The 20,294-nt window shown below is 45.6% G+C and overlaps 2 protein-coding genes across 4 annotated transcripts; both read right to left on the minus strand.

The window, feature by feature from the left end:
• Positions 1-1,907: 1,907 nt before the first annotated feature.
• Positions 1,908-14,818, minus strand: asah2 (N-acylsphingosine amidohydrolase 2). Of its 3 annotated transcripts, none has more exons than XM_079182272.1 (21): positions 14,729-14,818; positions 14,460-14,607; positions 14,151-14,230; positions 13,536-13,679; positions 13,278-13,454; positions 13,072-13,199; positions 9,989-10,066; positions 9,769-9,889; positions 9,531-9,656; positions 9,353-9,439; positions 8,939-9,043; positions 5,496-5,577; positions 4,902-5,017; positions 4,706-4,800; positions 4,360-4,399; positions 4,181-4,279; positions 3,963-4,058; positions 3,377-3,526; positions 2,951-3,007; positions 2,778-2,866; positions 1,908-2,356 (listed from the first exon to the last, which is right to left on the minus strand). In XM_079182272.1, exons 2-21 carry the CDS (start codon positions 14,587-14,589, stop codon positions 2,158-2,160), a joined length of 2,199 nt encoding a protein of 732 aa, XP_079038398.1. In that variant the 5' UTR covers positions 14,590-14,607; positions 14,729-14,818; the 3' UTR covers positions 1,908-2,157. The 3 variants fall into 3 exon arrangements, with proteins under 3 accessions (XP_079038398.1, XP_079038399.1, XP_079038397.1); XM_079182273.1 differs by having other exon boundaries at positions 14,460-14,595; positions 14,729-14,779; XM_079182271.1 differs by having other exon boundaries at positions 14,460-14,650; positions 14,729-14,766.
• Positions 14,819-18,199: 3,381 nt separating this feature from the next.
• Positions 18,200-19,958, minus strand: LOC306712748 (leukocyte cell-derived chemotaxin-2-like). The gene is made up of 4 exons (XM_079182158.1): positions 19,829-19,958; positions 19,145-19,259; positions 18,739-18,899; positions 18,200-18,457 (listed from the first exon to the last, which is right to left on the minus strand). Exons 1-4 carry the CDS (start codon positions 19,851-19,853, stop codon positions 18,291-18,293), a joined length of 468 nt encoding a protein of 155 aa, XP_079038284.1. The 5' UTR covers positions 19,854-19,958; the 3' UTR covers positions 18,200-18,290.
• Positions 19,959-20,294: the final 336 nt, after the last annotated feature.

The following is a 20,294-nucleotide window of genomic DNA, read 5'->3' on the forward strand; positions in this document are numbered from 1 at the left end:
GTAGAAACTCTTATTTTTATTATTTTCTTCCTCTCCAAACTGTAAATACTGTAAATACTCCAGAAAAGTTTTATTGAGTAAAAAAGAGATGTGTGTCAGTGGAAACTTGTATACCAGCATCCTTCAGTGTGTATTTATTTACCTGCATCCTCATTCTGAATCATTTTGTCTGCAGAGACGAGGACGTTTCTGAAGCTAAGGCTTCTGTAAACGTATGTAACGGACCAAAATGTTTATTTTACACCAAACGAAATGTGTGCGTGTCCAACTGAAAGCACTTTTAAGACGAGAGTTTATTTAAGAATGGCTTCCTTTAATGTTGTTGGACAAAACCTCTGAAGGAGCTGATGAGGTTCAACTGAACTGTGTGGGAACGTTTGGGACGAAGATGCAACGTAGAAATGATTATTATTCTGTATGTTGAGATCTGCTGGACGACGTGGAGAGATGGAGACAAATGTATTCGTATCAGAGCACAGGAATTTATTTTTTATCCAAAGTTTAATGTTTCATATGCAACGTGATCATTGTGTCCTCTGGATTGATCAGTGAAGACGAGACGTCCCGCAGCAGCTTCGTACCTCGTTTCAGAGGTTTGGAGTTTCTATCAATCAAATATTTTAGAATAAAGATCAATAACATGAGACCAGACGGCGAGTTGTTGCATTTCCTTCATCGAATGCATGAAACGGAACGAAGGGAGGTTCTGATGCGTCGTCCAGTCTTTGCCTCGATGACGAGGTTCGTCTCGGTTTTTTAGACGCATATAAAAGTTAAAATAGTCTCACCGCTCGTCAGTGTCACGCTTCACCCAGGCAGCCAATCAAATCAAGCAAGAGGCGGGCTTTACTACTTAACCACTGACTTCCTGTTTTGATGCCGGTATATGTGATAGGGTGAGTTAGCTAGTTAGCTGTGAGAGAAATAGTGAGTGTGAGAGGATTGTGTCTGCTGTCTCTCTCATCACTGTTTAGTTTTTCATAACATGTAGTTAGTGACTGACAGCTCTGACAGCAGCGTGGGGGGGGGGGGGGGGGGGGGGCGGGGCTTAGCCTAGGGACAATTAAAGAATGTCATTTTTAATTAAGATGTGTCCACTACAATCGTCTTTTGGTTCACGTCTATATTCTCACCTAAAATTAACCGAACTGTCGTGCACTAAGAAAGTGAACCAGGACCCTGTGTCTCCAGGTGGACCAGAGTCCTGAATGAGCTGAACCAGGACCCTGTGTCTCCAGGTGGACCAGAGTCCTGAATGAGCTGAACCAGGACCCTGTGTCTCCAGGTGGACCAGAGTCCTGAATGAGCTGAACCAGGACCCTGTGTCTCCAGGTGGACCAGAGAGAAACAATGAGTTACCTGATGTAACGCAAAGTGAATGAATGTAAACACAGATATGAAGCATCATATACAACAATAGTGTCGACTATGAATCCAGATTAAATCTTTGTTCTCTGAAAAACCTGCAACTGAACAAATTACAGCCAACAAATATGGTTTTATTTTATCATGGTTGGAAAACTGAGAAGAAGGTAAATTGTAGTGCTGGAGTGTTTTCATCAGAATAAAACGTGGAAACATGAGAGAGGGTGAAACTGAAGGTTTCCTGAACCGACCTGTTGATGGTGTGAACTCGTTCATGCTGTGGTGAGTCATTAAAAAACTCCCTCTGCTGTGATGTTCTGGTTCACTTCATGAGTTTCTATACAGACCACTTTCAAAATAAATATTGTTGCTATCAACACAATGTTGTCATTTTTGTATTATTCAGAATCAGCAGATTGTGACCTGAAGATGATTTAAGACTGAAATGTTGCTCAATATGAGAAGAATGAATGTTTACATATTGGGGTAAGTTTTCAGATCCTTTACTTGACGTTAAAGTTCTAATACCACAAAGTAAAAATACTTAATTACAAGTCCTGCATTGAAGATGTAACTAAAGTACAAATACACAAATATCGTTAACAAACACACTCATACTATTATGGTTGTTGCTGCCATTGAGGACTCTTTGATCATGTCTCCGTATATTTTATTTCATATTGAGAACATACACATGATGGTATGGACAGTATTTGTACATTTAGATGTGACTGGTTTCTAAACAAATACATTTGACAGCAGAAGGTTTCCCTTCATGAATTGTGCTGAAGTTCACCGATAGTAGAAGCTGGCAGAGACCCTGAAGACGTCGGACGTGCCTTCGTAGGGCGTGATGAAGGTCTGCCAGCCCGTCCTGCTCTTGTAGTGTCCGTAGTGTTTGATCCTGTAGGAGCCGCTGGGGGCTGACGGGGGGACGTGCCACTCGATGGTGGAGTTACTCGGCTGGTTCGAACCCTTCAGCCAGTGAAACCTGCAGAGAGAGACCACACGAAACGCCCTCAGAGACAGCTGGAGTCGACGGTTGGTGTTTAAATTATCAACCCGAACACATTCTGTCCTGGCGGTGAAGTTTCAGCAGATCAATCCATGATTTTACATTAATACATGAGTAATAATAATCTAATGATAGACTATATATCCTAGTACACCAGTCACAGTACACACAATACTTTTACTTCATTTTACTCATTTATACTGATTTTGTACTTACTATAACAGAGTATTTCTACTGTGTGCTATTCGTACTTTTACTGTGACAGTATTTCTCAAGGTGGTATTATTACTTAAGATATAACAGTGTTTTTAAACCGTGGTTTTAGTACTTTAACTAAAATAAAGGATACTTCCTCCACCACTGGCTTTCACATCAAACCTACTAAACACTGACCTACCTGGTCTCCCATGATGCATCAGTGTGAACGATCTCCCAGGTGTCTGTTCTGTTGTCATAAATCTCCACAGTCACAAAAGTTGTATCTCTCTGTGACGGACGACAACACCGAGGAGGTTAGAGAGGATAGTAACACTACAAAGAGGAATCAAGGAAACAAGTTTTTGGTCTTACGATGTCTCCAGAGTTTCTGGGGTTTCCTGCTACGAACGTGACGGAGACGACATCACCCTGAAGGACACGTTCAAACATGTTTATGTGTGTTCACGTAAAAACAGCAGGGTGTCGTCAGCATAACGCTTTAGTTCAAACTGAAAGAGGACTGAAACTACCGGGCCCAGTACGGAGCCCTGAGGGACGCCTCAAGGCTCAATACCGGGCCCAGTACGGAGCCCTGGGGGACGCCTCAAGGCTCAATACGGGGCCCAGTACGGAGCCCTGGGGGACGCCTCAAGGCTCAATACCGGGCCCAGTACGGAGCCCTGGGGGACGCCTCAAGGCTCAATACCGGGCCCAGTACGGAGCCCTGGGGGACGCCTCAAGGCTCAATACCGGGCCCAGTACGGAGCCCTGGGGGACGCCCCAGAGAAAGACCCTTACCTGTCTGTAGACGGGGTACACCTGCTCCAGGACGTCTCCAAAGCTGCTGTTCTCTGGTTTCCTGTCCACGGTCGGTGCAGACAGCAGATTGAAGAGATTCTTCTGAAAGAACGGAGGCTGAGGGCCGAGCGGCAGCTCCGACACTCTGTCCTAAAAACAAAGAACACATGAGAACCATGTGGAGTGAAGAAACCTTAAAAACATGAGGAGGCTTTTTCCTGTCATTTCTAAGATGGACGTCAGAGATGATCATGATGTCCTCTGGAAGAGGAAGTCACAATGACACTAAAATAGTTCTGACTTCCAGAGGGAGTGCAAATTTAATTGTACAGTGTGGTATTAGTACCTTTACTGTAACTGTCTTTTTACAGTGCGGTATTAGTACTTTTACTGTTTAAGTATTTTAAAACTGTGGTATTAGTACTATTACTGTAACAGAGTATTTTTAGACTGTAGTATTAGTAATTTTACTGTGACAGTATTTTTACTGTTTTGACGTACATTCCGTTGACACGGTATAATTGTACTGTAAGAACACACATGAGCGGCTCCTCATTACATCATCAAAGGTGTGGTCCGGTCTCACCTGTGCGATGGCTCTGGCCAGGCCTCGGTACCTGTGCAGGTACGCACTGAGCGTGTGCGGACCGTAGATAGTGGAGGCTCCTTCGTACCGCTGCACCTGAAATATAACGGTCACGTATTTACACTTGGTTTCTTAGAAACTGTGTCGTAGATTTTTCTCTGAGTTTTGGTGGACGGCTCTAAATACTACAATACCCATGAGCCTCAGCTGCTGTGTACCTGGTACTCTTCATAGGTGGTGATGTAGTGAGTGTAGACGTTACTCAGACCGGCAATCACCACTTCCGTGTCCCTGAACGCCCCCTCAGACTCCAGCTCCTAACACATACACACATACACAGTGTGGTCACATGTTAGAGGTGTGTAAAGGTGTAGATTGTGTCCACGTTGTGTCTCACCTGTTTGACGGCTTCTCGTAGCCTCCTCCCCGACATGGTGCTGTGAGAGCACAAACACAAGGTGATGTCATAGGGGGGATTTACTGTACTACATCTCAGAGGTACATATTGTACTTTTTACTGTACTACATCTCAGAGGTACATATTGTACTTTTTACTGTATTACATCTCAGAGGTACACTTTGTACTTTGCTACATTTATCTGACAGCTTTTGATACTATTTATATTCAGATTATTAAATCAAAATAAAATCATCTAATAAAATCAGTAGTATTGTGATTAGTACAATCAGCAGTATTATCATCAGTAGTATTGTGGTTAGTAGTATTAGTGAAGTGTTGTTACGTCATCTCTCCAGGAACAGCTACGACAGCTACAGAGCCGATGGTGATGATCTGAACATCGACGATCTGAGGATGCCAGGGCAGAGGCCAGTTCATCTACACACACACACACACACATTATACCTCCACTATCTTCACATCATCTAGAACCTTCACAGCACGGTTCTGTGCGTGATGAAGATCGGCCTCGTCATCACCTCCCCTGTGCTGAACAGGATGGGTTTGGGATGATGACACTCCTGCGTCTGATTGGACGGCTGACCCAGCAGGGCGTCTCTGATCCCGTCCCAGAACGGGTCGCCCTCCACAGCGCCTACAGAGAGAGAGAGAGAGAGAGAGAGAGAGAGAGAGAGAGAGAGAGAGAGAGAGATTCAAACCCACAACCAGCCGAACCACAGGAGAACCACAGGAGAACCATAGGAGAACCATAGTAGAACCACAAGAGAACCACAGTAGAATCACAGGAGAACCACAGGAGAACCAGAGGAGAACCATAGGAGAACCATAGTAGAACCACAAGAGAACCACAGTAGAATCACAGGAGAACCACAGGAGAACCAGAGGAGAGTCATAGGAGAACCACAGGAGAACCAGAGGAGAGTCATAGGAGAACCAAAGGAGAACCAGAGGAGAATCCTAGAACCAGAGGAGAATCATAGGAGAACCATAGTAGAATCACAGGATAATCATTGTGGAACCACAGTAGAACAACAGTAGAACCACAGTGGGACCACAGTAAATCCACCATAGAACCACAGGAGAACCACATAGTAGAACCAGAGTAGAACCACCTTGAGTGAAGTTGAGTTCTCCTCCTCCATCTGTTGTTCCTGCTGCAAAGCTGTGACCCAGAGCTGGTTTACATGTACTGACCTGATACACACAGATAATAATCAATCAATCATAAATATTGTTTAAACGTTTAATTATAACCGACAGTAGTTTATTTACTTTACTGTGACTTCACACTTTAAAACACAGAGTCACAAAATAACCGACCAATCGAGGCAGTCGTACACCAGCAACTCCTGAGTTCTGTAAAATAGCTGTTTCTGTGAAAGAAGTCTGAGTGTCATTGCTGCTGACTGTGTGTGTGTGTGTGTGTGTGTGTCATTGCTGCTGACTGTGTGTGTGTGTGTCATTGCTGCTGACTGTGTGTGTGTGTGTCATTGCTGCTGACTGTGTGTGTGTGTGTGTGTCATTGCTGCTGACTGTGTGTGTGTGTGTGTGTCATTGCTGCTGACTGTGTGTGTGTGTGTGTGTCATTGCTGCTGACTGTGTGTGTGTGTGTGTCATTGCTGCTGACTGTGTGTGTGTGTGTGTGTGTCATTGCTGCTGACTGTGTGTGTGTGTGTGTGTGTGTGTCATTGCTGCTGACTGTGTGTGTGTGTGTGTGTCATTGCTGCTGACTGTGTGTGTGTGTGTGTGTCATTGCTGCTGACTGTGTGTGTGTGTGTGTGTCATTGCTGCTGACTGTGTGTGTGTGTGTGTGTCATTGCTACTGACTGTGTGGGTGTGTGTGTGTCATTGCTGCTGACTGTGTGTGTGTGTGTGTGTCATTGCTGCTGACTGTGTGTGTGTGTGTCATTGCTGCTGACTGTGTGTGTGTGTGTGTGTCATTGCTGCTGACTGTGTGTGTGTGTGTCATTGCTGCTGACTGTGTGTGTGTGTGTGTGTCATTGCTGCTGACTGTGTGTGTGTGTGTGTGTGTCATTGCTACTGACTGTGTGGGTGTGTGTGTGTCATTGCTGCTGACTGTGTGTGTGTGTGTGTGTCATTGCTGCTGACTGTGTGTGTGTGTGTCATTGCTGCTGACTGTGTGTGTGTGTGTGTGTCATTGCTGCTGACTGTGTGTGTGTGTGTCATTGCTGCTGACTGTGTGTGTGTGTGTGTGTGTGTGTGTCATTGCTGCTGACTGTGTGTGTGTGTGTGTGTCATTGCTGCTGACTGTGTGTGTGTGTGTCATTGCTGCTGACTGTGTGTGTGTGTGTGTGTCATTGCTGCTGACTGTGTGTGTGTGTGTGTGTCATTGCTGCTGACTGTGTGTGTGTGTGTGTGTCATTGCTGCTGACTGTGTGTGTGTGTGTGTCATTGCTGCTGACTGTGTGTGTGTGTGTGTGTGTCATTGCTGCTGACTGTGTGTGTGGGTGTGTGTGTGTCATTGCTGCTGACTGTGTGTGTGTGTGTGTGTCATTGCTGCTGACTGTGTGTGTGTGTGTGTGTGTGTGTCATTGCTGCTGACTGTGTGTGTGTGTGTGTGTCATTGCTACTGACTGTGTGGGTGTGTGTGTGTCATTGCTGCTGACTGTGTGTGTGTGTGTGTGTCATTGCTGCTGACTGTGTGTGTGTGTGTGTGTGTGTCATTGCTGCTGACTGTGTGTGTGTGTGTGTGTCATTGCTGCTGACTGTGTGTGTGTGTGTGTGTCATTGCTACTGACTGTGTGGGTGTGTGTGTGTCATTGCTGCTGACTGTGTGTGTGTGTGTGTGTCATTGCTGCTGACTGTGTGTGTGTGTGTCATTGCTGCTGACTGTGTGTGTGTGTGTGTGTCATTGCTGCTGACTGTGTGTGTGTGTGTCATTGCTGCTGACTGTGTGTGTGTGTGTGTGTCATTGCTGCTGACTGTGTGTGTGTGTGTGTGTGTCATTGCTACTGACTGTGTGGGTGTGTGTGTGTCATTGCTGCTGACTGTGTGTGTGTGTGTGTGTCATTGCTGCTGACTGTGTGTGTGTGTGTCATTGCTGCTGACTGTGTGTGTGTGTGTGTGTCATTGCTGCTGACTGTGTGTGTGTGTGTCATTGCTGCTGACTGTGTGTGTGTGTGTGTGTGTGTGTGTCATTGCTGCTGACTGTGTGTGTGTGTGTGTGTCATTGCTGCTGACTGTGTGTGTGTGTGTCATTGCTGCTGACTGTGTGTGTGTGTGTGTCATTGCTGCTGACTGTGTGTGTGTGTGTGTGTCATTGCTGCTGACTGTGTGTGTGTGTGTGTGTCATTGCTGCTGACTGTGTGTGTGTGTGTGTCATTGCTGCTGACTGTGTGTGTGTGTGTGTGTGTCATTGCTGCTGACTGTGTGTGTGGGTGTGTGTGTGTCATTGCTGCTGACTGTGTGTGTGTGTGTGTGTCATTGCTGCTGACTGTGTGTGTGTGTGTGTGTGTCATTGCTGCTGACTGTGTGTGTGTGTGTGTGTCATTGCTGCTGACTGTGTGTGTGTGTGTGTGTCATTGCTGCTGACTGTGTGTGTGTGTGTGTGTCATTGCTGCTGACTGTGTGTGTGTGTGTGTGTCATTGCTGCTGACTGTGTGTGTGTGTGTGTGTCATTGCTGCTGACTGTGTGTGTGTGTGTGTGTCATTGCTGCTGACTGTGTGTGTGTGTGTGTGTGTCATTGCTGCTGACTGTGTGTGTGTGTGTGTGTGTGTGTCATTGCTGCTGACTGTGTGTGTGTGTGTGTGTCATTGCTGCTGACTGTGTGTGTGTGTGTGTGTCATTGCTGCTGACTGTGTGTGTGTGTGTGTGTCATTGCTGCTGACTGTGTGTGTGTGTGTGTGTCATTGCTACTGACTGTGTGGGTGTGTGTGTGTCATTGCTGCTGACTGTGTGTGTGTGTGTGTGTGTCATTGCTGCTGACTGTGTGTGTGTGTGTGTGTGTGTGTCATTGCTGCTGACTGTGTGTGTGTGTGTGTGTGTCATTGCTGCTGACTGTGTGTGTGTGTGTGTGTGTGTCATTGCTGCTGACTGTGTGTGTGTGTGTGTGTCATTGCTGCTGACTGTGTGTGTGTGTGTGTGTCATTGCTGCTGACTGTGTGTGTGTGTGTGTGTGTGTCATTGCTGCTGACTGTGTGTGTGTGTGTGTGTCATTGCTGCTGACTGTGTGTGTGTGTGTGTGTCATTGCTGCTGACTGTGTGTGTGTGTGTGTGTCATTGCTGCTGGCTGTGTGTGTGTGTGTGTGTGTCATTGCTGCTGACTGTGTGTGTGTGTGTGTGTGTGTGTCATTGCTGCTGACTGTGTGTGTGTGTGTGTGTCATTGCTACTGACTGTGTGGGTGTGTGTGTGTCATTGCTGCTGACTGTGTGTGTGTGTGTGTGTCATTGCTGCTGACTGTGTGTGTGTGTGTGTGTGTGTCATTGCTGCTGACTGTGTGTGTGTGTGTGTGTCATTGCTGCTGACTGTGTGTGTGTGTGTGTGTGTGTCATTGCTACTGACTGTGTGGGTGTGTGTGTGTCATTGCTACTGACCGTGTGTGTGTCGTTGATCTGAACCGTGACGTCCGTCATGTTGACCCACTGATGCGCCGCCTGAAGGGGGCCGGTCACCTCCTCCACTGCCTTAGCATACAGCTCCTGCAGGGGGCAGCAACACACACACACACACACACACACACACACACTTTGTCAGCTGTGAAGAACCTCAAACCAGGTCCTAATCCCGAGATATCAAGGGTACCTTGTGGGGACACGGGTTTTGGTCCCCATAAGTAATGTTAGTCCCCACAAAGAACTGTGAGAAAACGTTGGTGTCTCCACTACGTAGGTAATACGAGAAGTAGTGGTACACTTTAATGAATACATTCATTAACTTTAATTAAAAGAGACAGACAGACAGACAGACAGACAGACAGACAGACAGACAGACAGACAGACAGACTGTACCTTGGCCTTCCTGTAGACGTTGTGTCCGATGATCCTCGTGCTGTCGAACATGTCTTCTCCGGGTCCAAATGCCTTACACATCTGAGTCTGACACACACACACACACACACTTCCTGTTTACTGTTTGTGTGCGTGTGTGTGTGTGCGTGTGTGTGCGTGTGTGTGTGTGTGCTTTTACCCCTCCTACAGGACAGGAGCTGTTCAGGTAGTCACAGGGCCGTCCAGTGTTCAGACAGACAGGTCCTCTGGTGTTCGGACTGACGTCTCCGAGGTTACTGGAGGAGAAACCAGCTACGAAGCTGCCCTGAGACACACACACACACACACACACACACACACACACACACACACACACACACCTCCTGTTTCAGACTTTCACAATAAGACTTTGTGTTGGGGTCAGTGTGTCCCCTCACCTGTCCAGGTAGCTGTCCCCGGTTCTTGTCCTGCTCCAGCAGGTAGGAGGCGTGGCCTATGTTGTCGCTGCTCACCATGCGATTGGTGGAGTTCATGCTGACGGCGTGAACAGCGAACCAGCTGCTGACGAGGAGGTGAGACGTTATTCATGTATTCTTACTCATTAATATGTATTAGTATTATTATTATTCAGTATTATTAGTATTATTATTTGATCACCTGAGCATTCCGATCCCGTCTCCGTCCAGATCCGTGAACTTCAGCACCAGAACCTGTTTATCAGTGTTCCATCGATACCTGAAGGTACAGGAAGTATCAATGTACTCTGTCCAGGTACAAATATACATATATATACATATATACATAGATACAAATTATGCAATATATGAATAATATTTAAAGACATGTATGTCCTTGTCTCTCTCTCTCTGTGTGTCGTTATATACCTGTCTCTCTCTCTCTCTCTGTGTGTGTCATTATGTACCTGTCTCTCTCTCTCTCTCTCTCTCTCTCTGTGTGTCGTTATATACCTGTCTCTCTCTCTCTCTCTCTGTGTGTCGTTATATACCTGTCTCTCTCTCTCTGTGTGTGTCGTTATGTACCTGTCTCTCTCTCTCTCTCTCTCTGTGTGTCGTTATATACCTGTCTCTCTCTCTCTCTCTCTGTGTGTCGTTATGTACCTGTCTCTCTCTCTCTCTCTCTCTCTCTCTGTGTGTCGTTATGTACCTGTCTCTCTCTCTCTCTCTGTGTGTCGTTATATACCTGTCTCTCTCTCTCTCTCTGTGTGTCGTTATGTACCTGTCTCTCTCTCTCTCTCTGTGTGTCGTTATATACCTGTCTCTCTCTCTCTCTGTGTGTCGTTATGTACCTGTCTCTCTCTCTCTCTGTGTGTCGTTATATACCTGTCTCTCTCTCTCTCTCTCTCTCTCTCTGTGTGTCGTTATGTACCTGTCTCTCTCTCTCTCTGTGTGTCGTTATATACCTGTCTCTCTCTCTCTCTGTGTGTCGTTATATACCTGTCTCTCTCTCTCTCTGTGTGTCATTATGTACCTGTCTCTCTCTCTCTCTCTCTCTCTCTCTCTGTGTGTCGTTATGTACCTGTCTCTCTCTCTCTCTGTGTGTTGTTATGTACCTGTCTCTCTCTCTCTCTCTCTCTGTGTCGTTATGTACCTGTCTCTCTCTCTCTGTGTGTCGTTATGTACCTGTCTCTCTCTCTCTCTCTGTGTGTCGTTATGTACCTGTCTCTCTCTCTCTGTGTGTCGTTATGTACCTGTCTCTCTCTCTCTCTCTGTGTCGTTATGTACCTGTCTCTCTCTCTCTCTGTGTGTTGTTATGTACCTGTCTCTCTCTCTCTCTCTCTCTGTGTCGTTATGTACCTGTCTCTCTCTCTCTGTGTGTCGTTATGTACCTGTCTCTCTCTCTCTCTCTCTCTCTCTGTGTGTCGTTATGTACCTGTCTCTCTCTCTCTCTCTCTCTGTGTGTCGTTATGTACCTGTCTCTCTCTCTCTCTCTCTCTCTCTCTCTGTGTCGTTATGTACCTGTCTCTCTCTCTCTCTCTCTCTCTCTCTGTGTGTCGTTATGTACCTGTCTCTCTCTCTCTCTGTGTGTCGTTATGTACCTGTCTCTCTCTCTCTCTCTGTGTGTCGTTATATACCTGTCTCTCTCTCTCTCTCTGTGTCGTTATGTACCTGTCTCTCTCTCTCTCTCTCTCTCTCTCTCTCTGTGTGTCGTTATGTACCTGTCTCTCTCTCTCTCTGTGTGTTGTTATGTACCTGTCTCTCTCTCTCTCTGTGTCGTTATGTACCTGTCTCTCTCTCTCTCTGTGTGTCGTTATGTACCTGTCTCTCTCTCTCTCTGTGTGTCGTTATGTACCTGTCTCTCTCTCTCTCTGTGTGTTGTTATGTACCTGTCTCTCTCTCTCTCTGTGTGTCGTTATGTACCTGTCTCTCTCTCTCTCTGTGTGTCGTTATGTACCTGTCTCTCTCTCTCTCTCTGTGTGTCGTTATGTACCTGTCTCTCTCTCTCTCTGTGTCGTTATATACCTGTCTCTCTCTCTCTCTGTGTGTCGTTATGTACCTGTCTCTCTCTCTCTCTCTGTGTGTCGTTATATACCTGTCTCTCTCTCTCTCTGTGTCGTTATATACCTGTCTCTCTCTCTCTCTGTGTGTCGTTATGTACCTGTCTCTCTCTCTCTCTGTGTGTCGTTATGTACCTGTCTCTCTCTCTCTCTGTGTGTCGTTATGTACCTGTCTCTCTCTCTCTCTGTGTCGTTATATACCTGTCTCTCTCTCTCTCTGTGTGTCGTTATGTACCTGTCTCTCTCTCTCTCTCTGTGTGTCGTTATATACCTGTCTCTCTCTCTCTCTGTGTCGTTATATACCTGTCTCTCTCTCTCTCTCTGTGTCGTTATGTACCTGTCTCTCTCTCTCTCTCTGTGTGTCGTTATATACCTGTCTCTCTCTCTCTCTGTGTCGTTATATACCTGTCTCTCTCTCTCTCTGTGTGTCGTTATGTACCTGTCTCTCTCTCTCTCTGTGTGTCGTTATGTACCTGTCTCTCTCTCTCTCTGTGTGTCGTTATGTACCTGTCTCTCTCTCTCTCTGTGTCGTTATATACCTGTCTCTCTCTCTCTCTGTGTGTCGTTATGTACCTGTCTCTCTCTCTCTCTCTGTGTGTCGTTATATACCTGTCTCTCTCTCTCTCTGTGTCGTTATATACCTGTCTCTCTCTCTCTCTCTGTGTCGTTATATACCTGTCTCTCTCTCTCTCTCTCTGTGTCGTTATGTACCTGTCTCTCTCTCTCTCTGTGTGTCGTTATGTACCTGTCTCTCTCTCTCTCTCTGTGTGTCGTTATGTACCTGTCTCTCTCTCTCTCTGTGTCGTTATATACCTGTCTCTCTCTCTCTCTCTGTGTCGTTATGTACCTGTCTCTCTCTCTCTCTCTGTGTTGTTATGTACCTGTCTCTCTCTCTCTCTGTGTCGTTATGTACCTGTCTCTCTCTCTCTCTCTCTCTGTGTCGTTATGTACCTGTCTCTCTCTCTCTCTGTGTCGTTATGTACCTGTCTCTCTCTCTCTCTCTCTCTGTGTCGTTATATACCTGTCTCTCTCTCTCTCTGTGTCGTTATATACCTGTCTCTCTCTCTCTCTGTGTCGTTATGTACCTGTCTCTCTCTCTCTCTCTCTCTGTGTCGTTATGTACCTGTCTCTCTCTCTCTCTGTGTCGTTATGTACCTGTCTCTCTCTCTCTCTCTCTCTGTGTCGTTATATACCTGTCTCTCTCTCTCTCTGTGTCGTTATGTACCTGTCTCTCTCTCTCTCTGGGTTCTTCAGGTATGAGTGAGGACTTCTGTTCAGGGTGCTGTCGTCCAGTTCTCCTCTGCTCCTGTAAATCCTGCCTGGCTTCATGTTGCCGTGGGCTACGTCTATACTCTGGAAGATATTAACATTATCAATACATGTTAACATGGACACACGCACACAATAATTCACACACACACACACACACACCTTGACGATGCCGTTGACCAGCGGCCCGATGGACTCCTTCATGTAGCCTTTACTGCTGATCATAAACAGTGTGTACTGGAAGTATCCGGCCGGTCCGCAGTGAGTGTGAGTCCCACTCAGGACCAGGTTTTCCTGACGGTACAGGTCCCCGTACTTCACCTGCAGCGCCTGTAGAACCTGCACACACACGCACACACACTTTTTAATCACCTCTACTTCTACTATGGATGAGTACTTTGTGTGTTTATGCGTGTTCACCTCCAGTCGTAGCCTCTGTGATATCATTCCTACGTCTGCGGTGACGAACACGACTCTCCGCCTCCCGTCATCGATGATGAAGGCTCGGCTGTACAGGCGAGTGTGTATGCCTGCAGCCGTCTGCTGAGGGTTCGCATAACCCATCTAAACAAACACACACACGTATACGTATATCACACATCTTATTTGATTATCCGAGGCGTTACTAAACCAGACCACATGTATAGTCCCTCCATTCTGTTCTGGTTCCACCATGGGACCTCCAGAGGACGGCGTCCAGGAGTCCCCATACCAACCTACCTGAGGTAGACCAGTATGTCACAGGGCCTTGAGCCTGATCGTGTTGTTAAAGACACATCCAAGTGGACCTGAGTGTTTCTGGTCTGTTTGACGTCAAGACTATCAGTCCACAGGAACCCTCCAGCCCCCACTGCAGACTTTGGATTATTCACTGCAGATTAAAAGTGGACATCTGGCAGGTGTTTTTGTCTCTACGTGAACACCTGGCGGTCGCTATCATCTCTACATGGACACCTATTGTCTTAATCAGAAGAAGTGGTGTGGCAGGAGGCCTTGAAGGCAGCATCAGTGTCCGGTGTGTGTGTTGGTACTGACCAGAGGGATTTCAGCCGGTGGCCCGGTGCAGTCCGCTCGGCCCACTCCGATCAGGTAAGGAGGACTGGTCGGCTCTGGACCTACGAGGACAGCAGAGAAAGGTGCTGCTTCTCAAGGACGATACCGCTGCTCTTTCAGGTTTTAATACAAATTAGAATTCTTCACATCTCTGATGTTTGTCGCTTGATTTCCTGTAATTTAGTTTTTATGAAAATCAAATCTAAAACTAAATCTGCAGAAACATTTCACCACCGTCAGTGTTAAATCAACGGTCTTTTGGCGGTTTAGTTATTCGTCTGCAAACCTCACCTGTGTGTGTTTTCCAGGTAGCCATCAGCGTGATCAGTGTCACGCTCACCGCCGTCATGAGGACGAACAGGACGGCCAGCGTGGCCTCCAGAGCAGAAAGACCACAACACAGCGGCTTCCTGCCCGCCATGATGCACTGGAGGGAGAACTGGGTGAGTGTTAAAGCTGGTCTGAGGTCTGTCTCCACGGAGCTACAGAAAGACTCAGAGGAAACAGAGTTCAGACGTAAAACTGAGTCAGAATGTAAAGAACAACACGATGGAACTCACCTTCAGTGTGAAACCAGGAGACAAAGTGTGTTTGTGTTGATCTGAGGTCTGTTTCAGGCTCTCAGCTGTTATCTAACTAATAAACGGTCTGCAGGTCCTCGACTCTCACTCCAAAGGTTCCTCACCTGAGCGTCTTTATAGATTACTACACATAAAACGGACGATATCAGTAATAAATCCATTCAAACTGTTATCAGGAGGATTCGTTTCTGAGACCTTAGAAACAGAACAGCAGCTTATCAAAGACTCAACTCAAGGTCCACATTCCAGAGATGTTGACCTCGTAAAGGGTCCAAACAGTCCGTGACATGTTCAGGGAATAGTTTTATTAATGTGAAACAGCAGCTGTTCACTTATTAATAAATATTTAGGATATAAATAAGAGAGAGACATCAGAGTGTCCAGACACAGTAGTTTTATATGTTCACAGGTTCTGGGCTGGATTTACCTTCATACTCTACATGTGTTTTAATCTGGCAGCGTCTCTAAATATATATTTCTATAGTGAAAGGTAAAGTCTTCTGTCCTTCTACAGTTGAAAACACATCCATTTGACATTTGGACGGAGGGATGAAGAGCCTGCGTCTAGTTTCAGTATTCCAGCTGTGCCTGTTAGCGAAAAGTGATCAACAGCCAGACACAGGAGAACAGTGAAGACAGCTTCTGGTTTATTGTCAGCAGCAGATAATGATTCACATCAGGGTTTCAAACCTCCACCAAACGTTGGTCTGACTTTAAAACCTTCACTTTATCAAACTGAACACATGTTTCCATCTAAAGGTTCTGTGTGATCACATCTCGATCATCGTCAGCTGATGTTCTGCTGTACGTTGGTCCTGATCTATTGCACAGGACGGATCTTCATGCTGATGGTCTTCAGGGAGTAGTTAGCACCCTTCCAAGTCGCCCACCACACTCCAACCCTATGGGTAGTGTTGTCTAGTGTTGCATAGTGACAGCTCCTGAACCAGAAAGCCCCCAGCATGAGTCTGGCACAGTTCGTCCCATTCTCGTCCTGGTCTTTGTCGAGGGTGGTGAACTTCTGTCCGTTGTGATAAGTCAGGGAGTCTCCTACAGAGTATAATGAGAATATCATGATACAACTAATAGTGGTATATTTTTAAAACTGTATTTACATTGAGTTGTGTTTTTGGTCAATCAGTCCTGAGCATGAGGACCCAAATCCTCCACTATGAGAGCAGTCCTTCACCTGCCCCTCCATTGGTGAATCCAGACACATTCAGTGTGTATCCAGAGGACTCGTGGTCGATGGAGAACGAGGAGGAGCAGGAGACGGTGTGATGGAGGTTAGTGGTCTACAGGTCTAGCAGGAGACGGTGTGATGGAGGTTAGTGGTCTACAGGTCTAGAAGGAGCCGGTGTGATGGAGGTTAGTGGTCTACGGGTCTAGTAGGAGCCGGTGTGATGGAGGTTAGTGGTCTACAGGTCTAGAAGGAGCCGGTGTGATGGAGGTTAGTGGTCTACGGGTCTAGAAGGAGCCGGTGTGATGGAGGTTAGTGGTCTACGGGTCTAGTAGGAGCCGGTGTGATGGAGGTTAGTGGTCTACAGGTCTAGTAGGAGCCGGTGTGATGGAGGTTAGTGGTCTACAGGTCTAGAAGGAGCCGGTGGAGGTTAGTGGTCTACGGGTCTAGTAGGAGCCGGTGTGATGGAGGTTAGTGGTCTACAGGCCTAGAAGGAGCCGGTGTGATGGAGGTTAGTGGTCTACAGGTCTAGAAGGAGCCGGTGTGATGGAGGTTAGTGGTCTACAGGTCTAGTAGGAGCCGGTGGAGGTTTATTATTTTCTTCTACGGTGGTAGAAATGTTGAGGCATGTGTTGTCAGGCCGAGGCTGAACGAGACTATTTCATGATATTTTCATGTCAAGTCATAACATGCTGTCTCTTGTGTTATCATATACTGAATGCAAGCAAAACTACAGAGCTAAATCACACTCTTTCTGATTGAACCAATCTATGAACTGAAACAAAGGATATCCGCGGCCCCAAACGGGCCCCAAAAACGTGGGGAAACATGCCGCTCCGCTTGGGGCTGAGCCCCGCTTTCTTTGGATCCTAGAATCGCTCCTGCAGTCCACCTGTAGGTTCTCTGTAATCCTGCTGACAAACAGGACTGACTGTCAGTCAACAGGCCCAATAGGAACGACAGGTTTGTGTGTGTCATCATTACACCTGTTAGCATTGTCACTGTGAGCATGTTAGCACGCGGATGTTAGCATGTAGCTCACCGCTGTGTTGTACATAATGCACATGAAGCAGAAATATGAGCTTCACTATCTCTTATGTGTTGGACCAAAGAGCACAAAAAGGTCAAAGCTGTGCAGCTGCTGCTTCTCATGGATAACACCAGGTGTGTGTGTGTGTGTGTGAGTGTGTGTGTGTGTGTGTGTGTGTGCGTGTGTTTGTGTGTGTGTGTGTGTGTGTGTGTCAACTCTGCAGGTTAAAAGCTGTTGTTTTCTAATTATAATCACTCTTGCATTCTTTAGTCGTGGTGGAAGAAGTATTTAGATCCTCTACTTGGGTGAAAGTCCTGCTACCTCTGTAGAAACACTCCAGGTAAACTCACTGCCTGAAGAAAACGTCTGGTTGTGTTTCTATGGGGTCAGATCAGTCTCAATAATAGTGTTTCAGCTGGTACCTGGACCTCCAGGTGCTGTCGGTGGTCCCGGGCTTCATGAACTGGACTCTGACGTCATACATCAGCGGTTAGCTGGTCAGCGTGGAGAGGTTTGCCGAGGCTCACGGGTTCCTCGTGTTCTCCTGTTGTAGGTTAGACACAGAGGACAGCAGACGGGAGATTCTACTCAAGTTTGGTTTCTTTTTTTAATAAACTCCATCAGTGTTTACACTGACGTTCATCCTCTGGGCTGACGTCGGTCTATAGACCATCTCTGTTCAGATGATCCTGCAAAGACTTCAGGCTTTACCTCACTGTTAGTTGATTTTAATGGTAACATCTTTAGAGTAGGTGTTTGTCTTCTGATCATGTGACTCCAGTTTGTGGACGACACATTATTTAAAACTCAAACATTACATAAAATGATGTTTGTGCTGTTTCTGATAATAAAAGACACGCAACAAACCTGCTTTTTAAATTGTATTAGTTTATAAAAGCAGCAATTAAAGAGCTTTAACTTTACTAGTTTACAAAGTGGGGACCTCATCTATGTGTCATCGATCCGAACACGTCTTTTATGTTATAAGTTCATGTTTCTCACCACAAAGAAAACTTTTTATATCAGATTGTTCACAGTAAAATATCAACATTTTCTCTTGCTGCTCTTCTGTGATTATTAAATAATTAAACAGTTGTTGTTCATTTAAAACAACTGTTTTACTTCATGAAATACATTTTCAGCTGAAAACTGCGATAATATTAAACATTAGTGTAGAACACGACTTTACTAAAGTGTATTTGTGTTTTACATAGTTAGAGATGAATGAAGAAACAACAGAACTGCTCATTAATGTTTATTGGTTTATAACAGCAGAGTGCTTTCAGACCAACAGCCAATAAAAAGAGCTCTCGTGGTCCTTGAAGAGTTAATCAGAAATATGGCGTCGGGTCGCTCTTGTCGCACATCTGGACGTGAACATGTGAGTCGATTCCTCTGTAAACCGTCTGCATCGGCAGCATGACGCCGATCCTCTGGCCCTTCACCACCGTTCCAGAGGTTCGGTCCGGCTGAACGTAGAACAAACTGAAGCACAGATCTGCAGGAAGAAATACTGTGTTACAGTAAAGGTACTAATACCTCAGTGTAATAGTATTCTGTCAAATATAAAGAACTAATACAACACTGTCGAAATACTGTGTTAGTGTAAAAGTAAAAACCTCCATAAAGCGGTTAACTCTGTCAGCAATGTTGCGATAGTTAGCACTGTTAGCACTGTTAGCACTGTTAGTTCTGAGCCGCTGCCATGTTGAGAGCCATTGAGAGACAATAGAAAAGCTCCCGGTCTCGTATTCACACGTTTAGAACCGGTGGACCGACCTCCTCCTGTCATTCTGATCCCTTTGTTGATGGGCGCCTTCCTGCCGTTGTCGTCGTTGGCGTAGACGACGACTCCTCGGCTGAGACTCACATCGAACGGAGCATAGACGATCGATCCGTCGCTGCACTTGATGTCCAGACCTTTGTGTGTTCCGCCCACCCTAAAATACGTCCAGATGTTAACAGCTGCTTCAGACCCACAAACACATCAACTCATCTATTATAGTTTCAATGAATCCATTAAAAGTCTTTCAAATGTACGAAGCCTATAAGAGTCCAATGTGACAAGTCTTTAGTTGGACCGTCCGAAACCCAAAAAGATGATCTCTCCGGACTGTGAGTCCTCAAACACCGGAGCCTACGTTACCCACAATGCACTTGAATAATAGTGTAGTTGTTGTGTTACCGGCTGGCTCCATAGTTTCCGGCTCCATAGGTGGAGTCTGGCGTCCTCATGCTGTTGGCAGAGTTTCCATGGCAGAGCTGACCGAACTTTACGCCGTCACACACGCACAACACAGCTGCACACACACACACACACACACACACACACACACACACACACACACACTTGTTTTTGTCACATTACATTGACTTACATGAATTCCCTGGAGACTCACTTCAACTTCACCCAAAAAAACAGGTGAATCCTAATTTACTGTACAGAGTGGGGACCTTCATCACAGTGTCCCCATAAGGCTGTGAGTCCCCACAATACTGGTAAATGTGAACACGTGTTTTTTCTAAGTTTGTATTTTACCACAAGAAAGGTTTTCATATCAGAGACTCAACGATTGTTCACAGTAAAATATCAACATTTTCTCTTGCTGCTCTTCTGTGATTAATATTTAAACAGACGTTAACTTAAAACAAATAGTTTTACTTTATGAATTAAATGTTCAGACCAAACACTGTTAAATACACGATGACAGACATACATACAGAACATTGCTGTTGGTCACAGAGAACGAGGTGTTAAATATTTAAAATGAATCTTATATTAATGTTTGCAGCAGGATCACTAAAATATGTCATTTAAAGCTTCTGATTGGTTCGTTACCAGGATTAAGTAAATGATTCAGATTCTCACCCAACAAAACGACGAAGCGAATCATCTTCAGATCTTAGTTTGATGAAGAACTTCTTCTCTCAGGTTTTATAGAAGCTGACGTTCCTCTTTCAACACAGTGGAAAGTCCACACGATGTTTTATTATTTCACAATAAAAGAGATTATCAAACAGCAGCTGTTTACTGTCCTCGGCTGTATTTGACCTCCACGTCGCAAACTGAGGAATCCACAGAATGTCGACATTTTAAAAAGTCCCGTGTTTTCATTTTTTAAATAATTTAAAATTTTAATGCTCATAAAAACGTCAACAATCTTCACTTTATTTGTTCACCTTTTATTTGTTTGAATAATTTTGTTTGTTTTACATCCAAAGAATATTACTTTTATTGTTTCACTTCATTTGTAAGAGAGTTTGCTGTGAGAAATTAAAAAATAATAAATATGTTGGTGTTGAGGTTTTGGTGTTCATTACAGATTATTTTAACT

Source organism: Pholis gunnellus, assembly GCF_910591455.1.
Source record: "Pholis gunnellus genome assembly, chromosome: 21".
Taxonomy (NCBI): domain Eukaryota; kingdom Metazoa; phylum Chordata; class Actinopteri; order Perciformes; family Pholidae; genus Pholis; species Pholis gunnellus.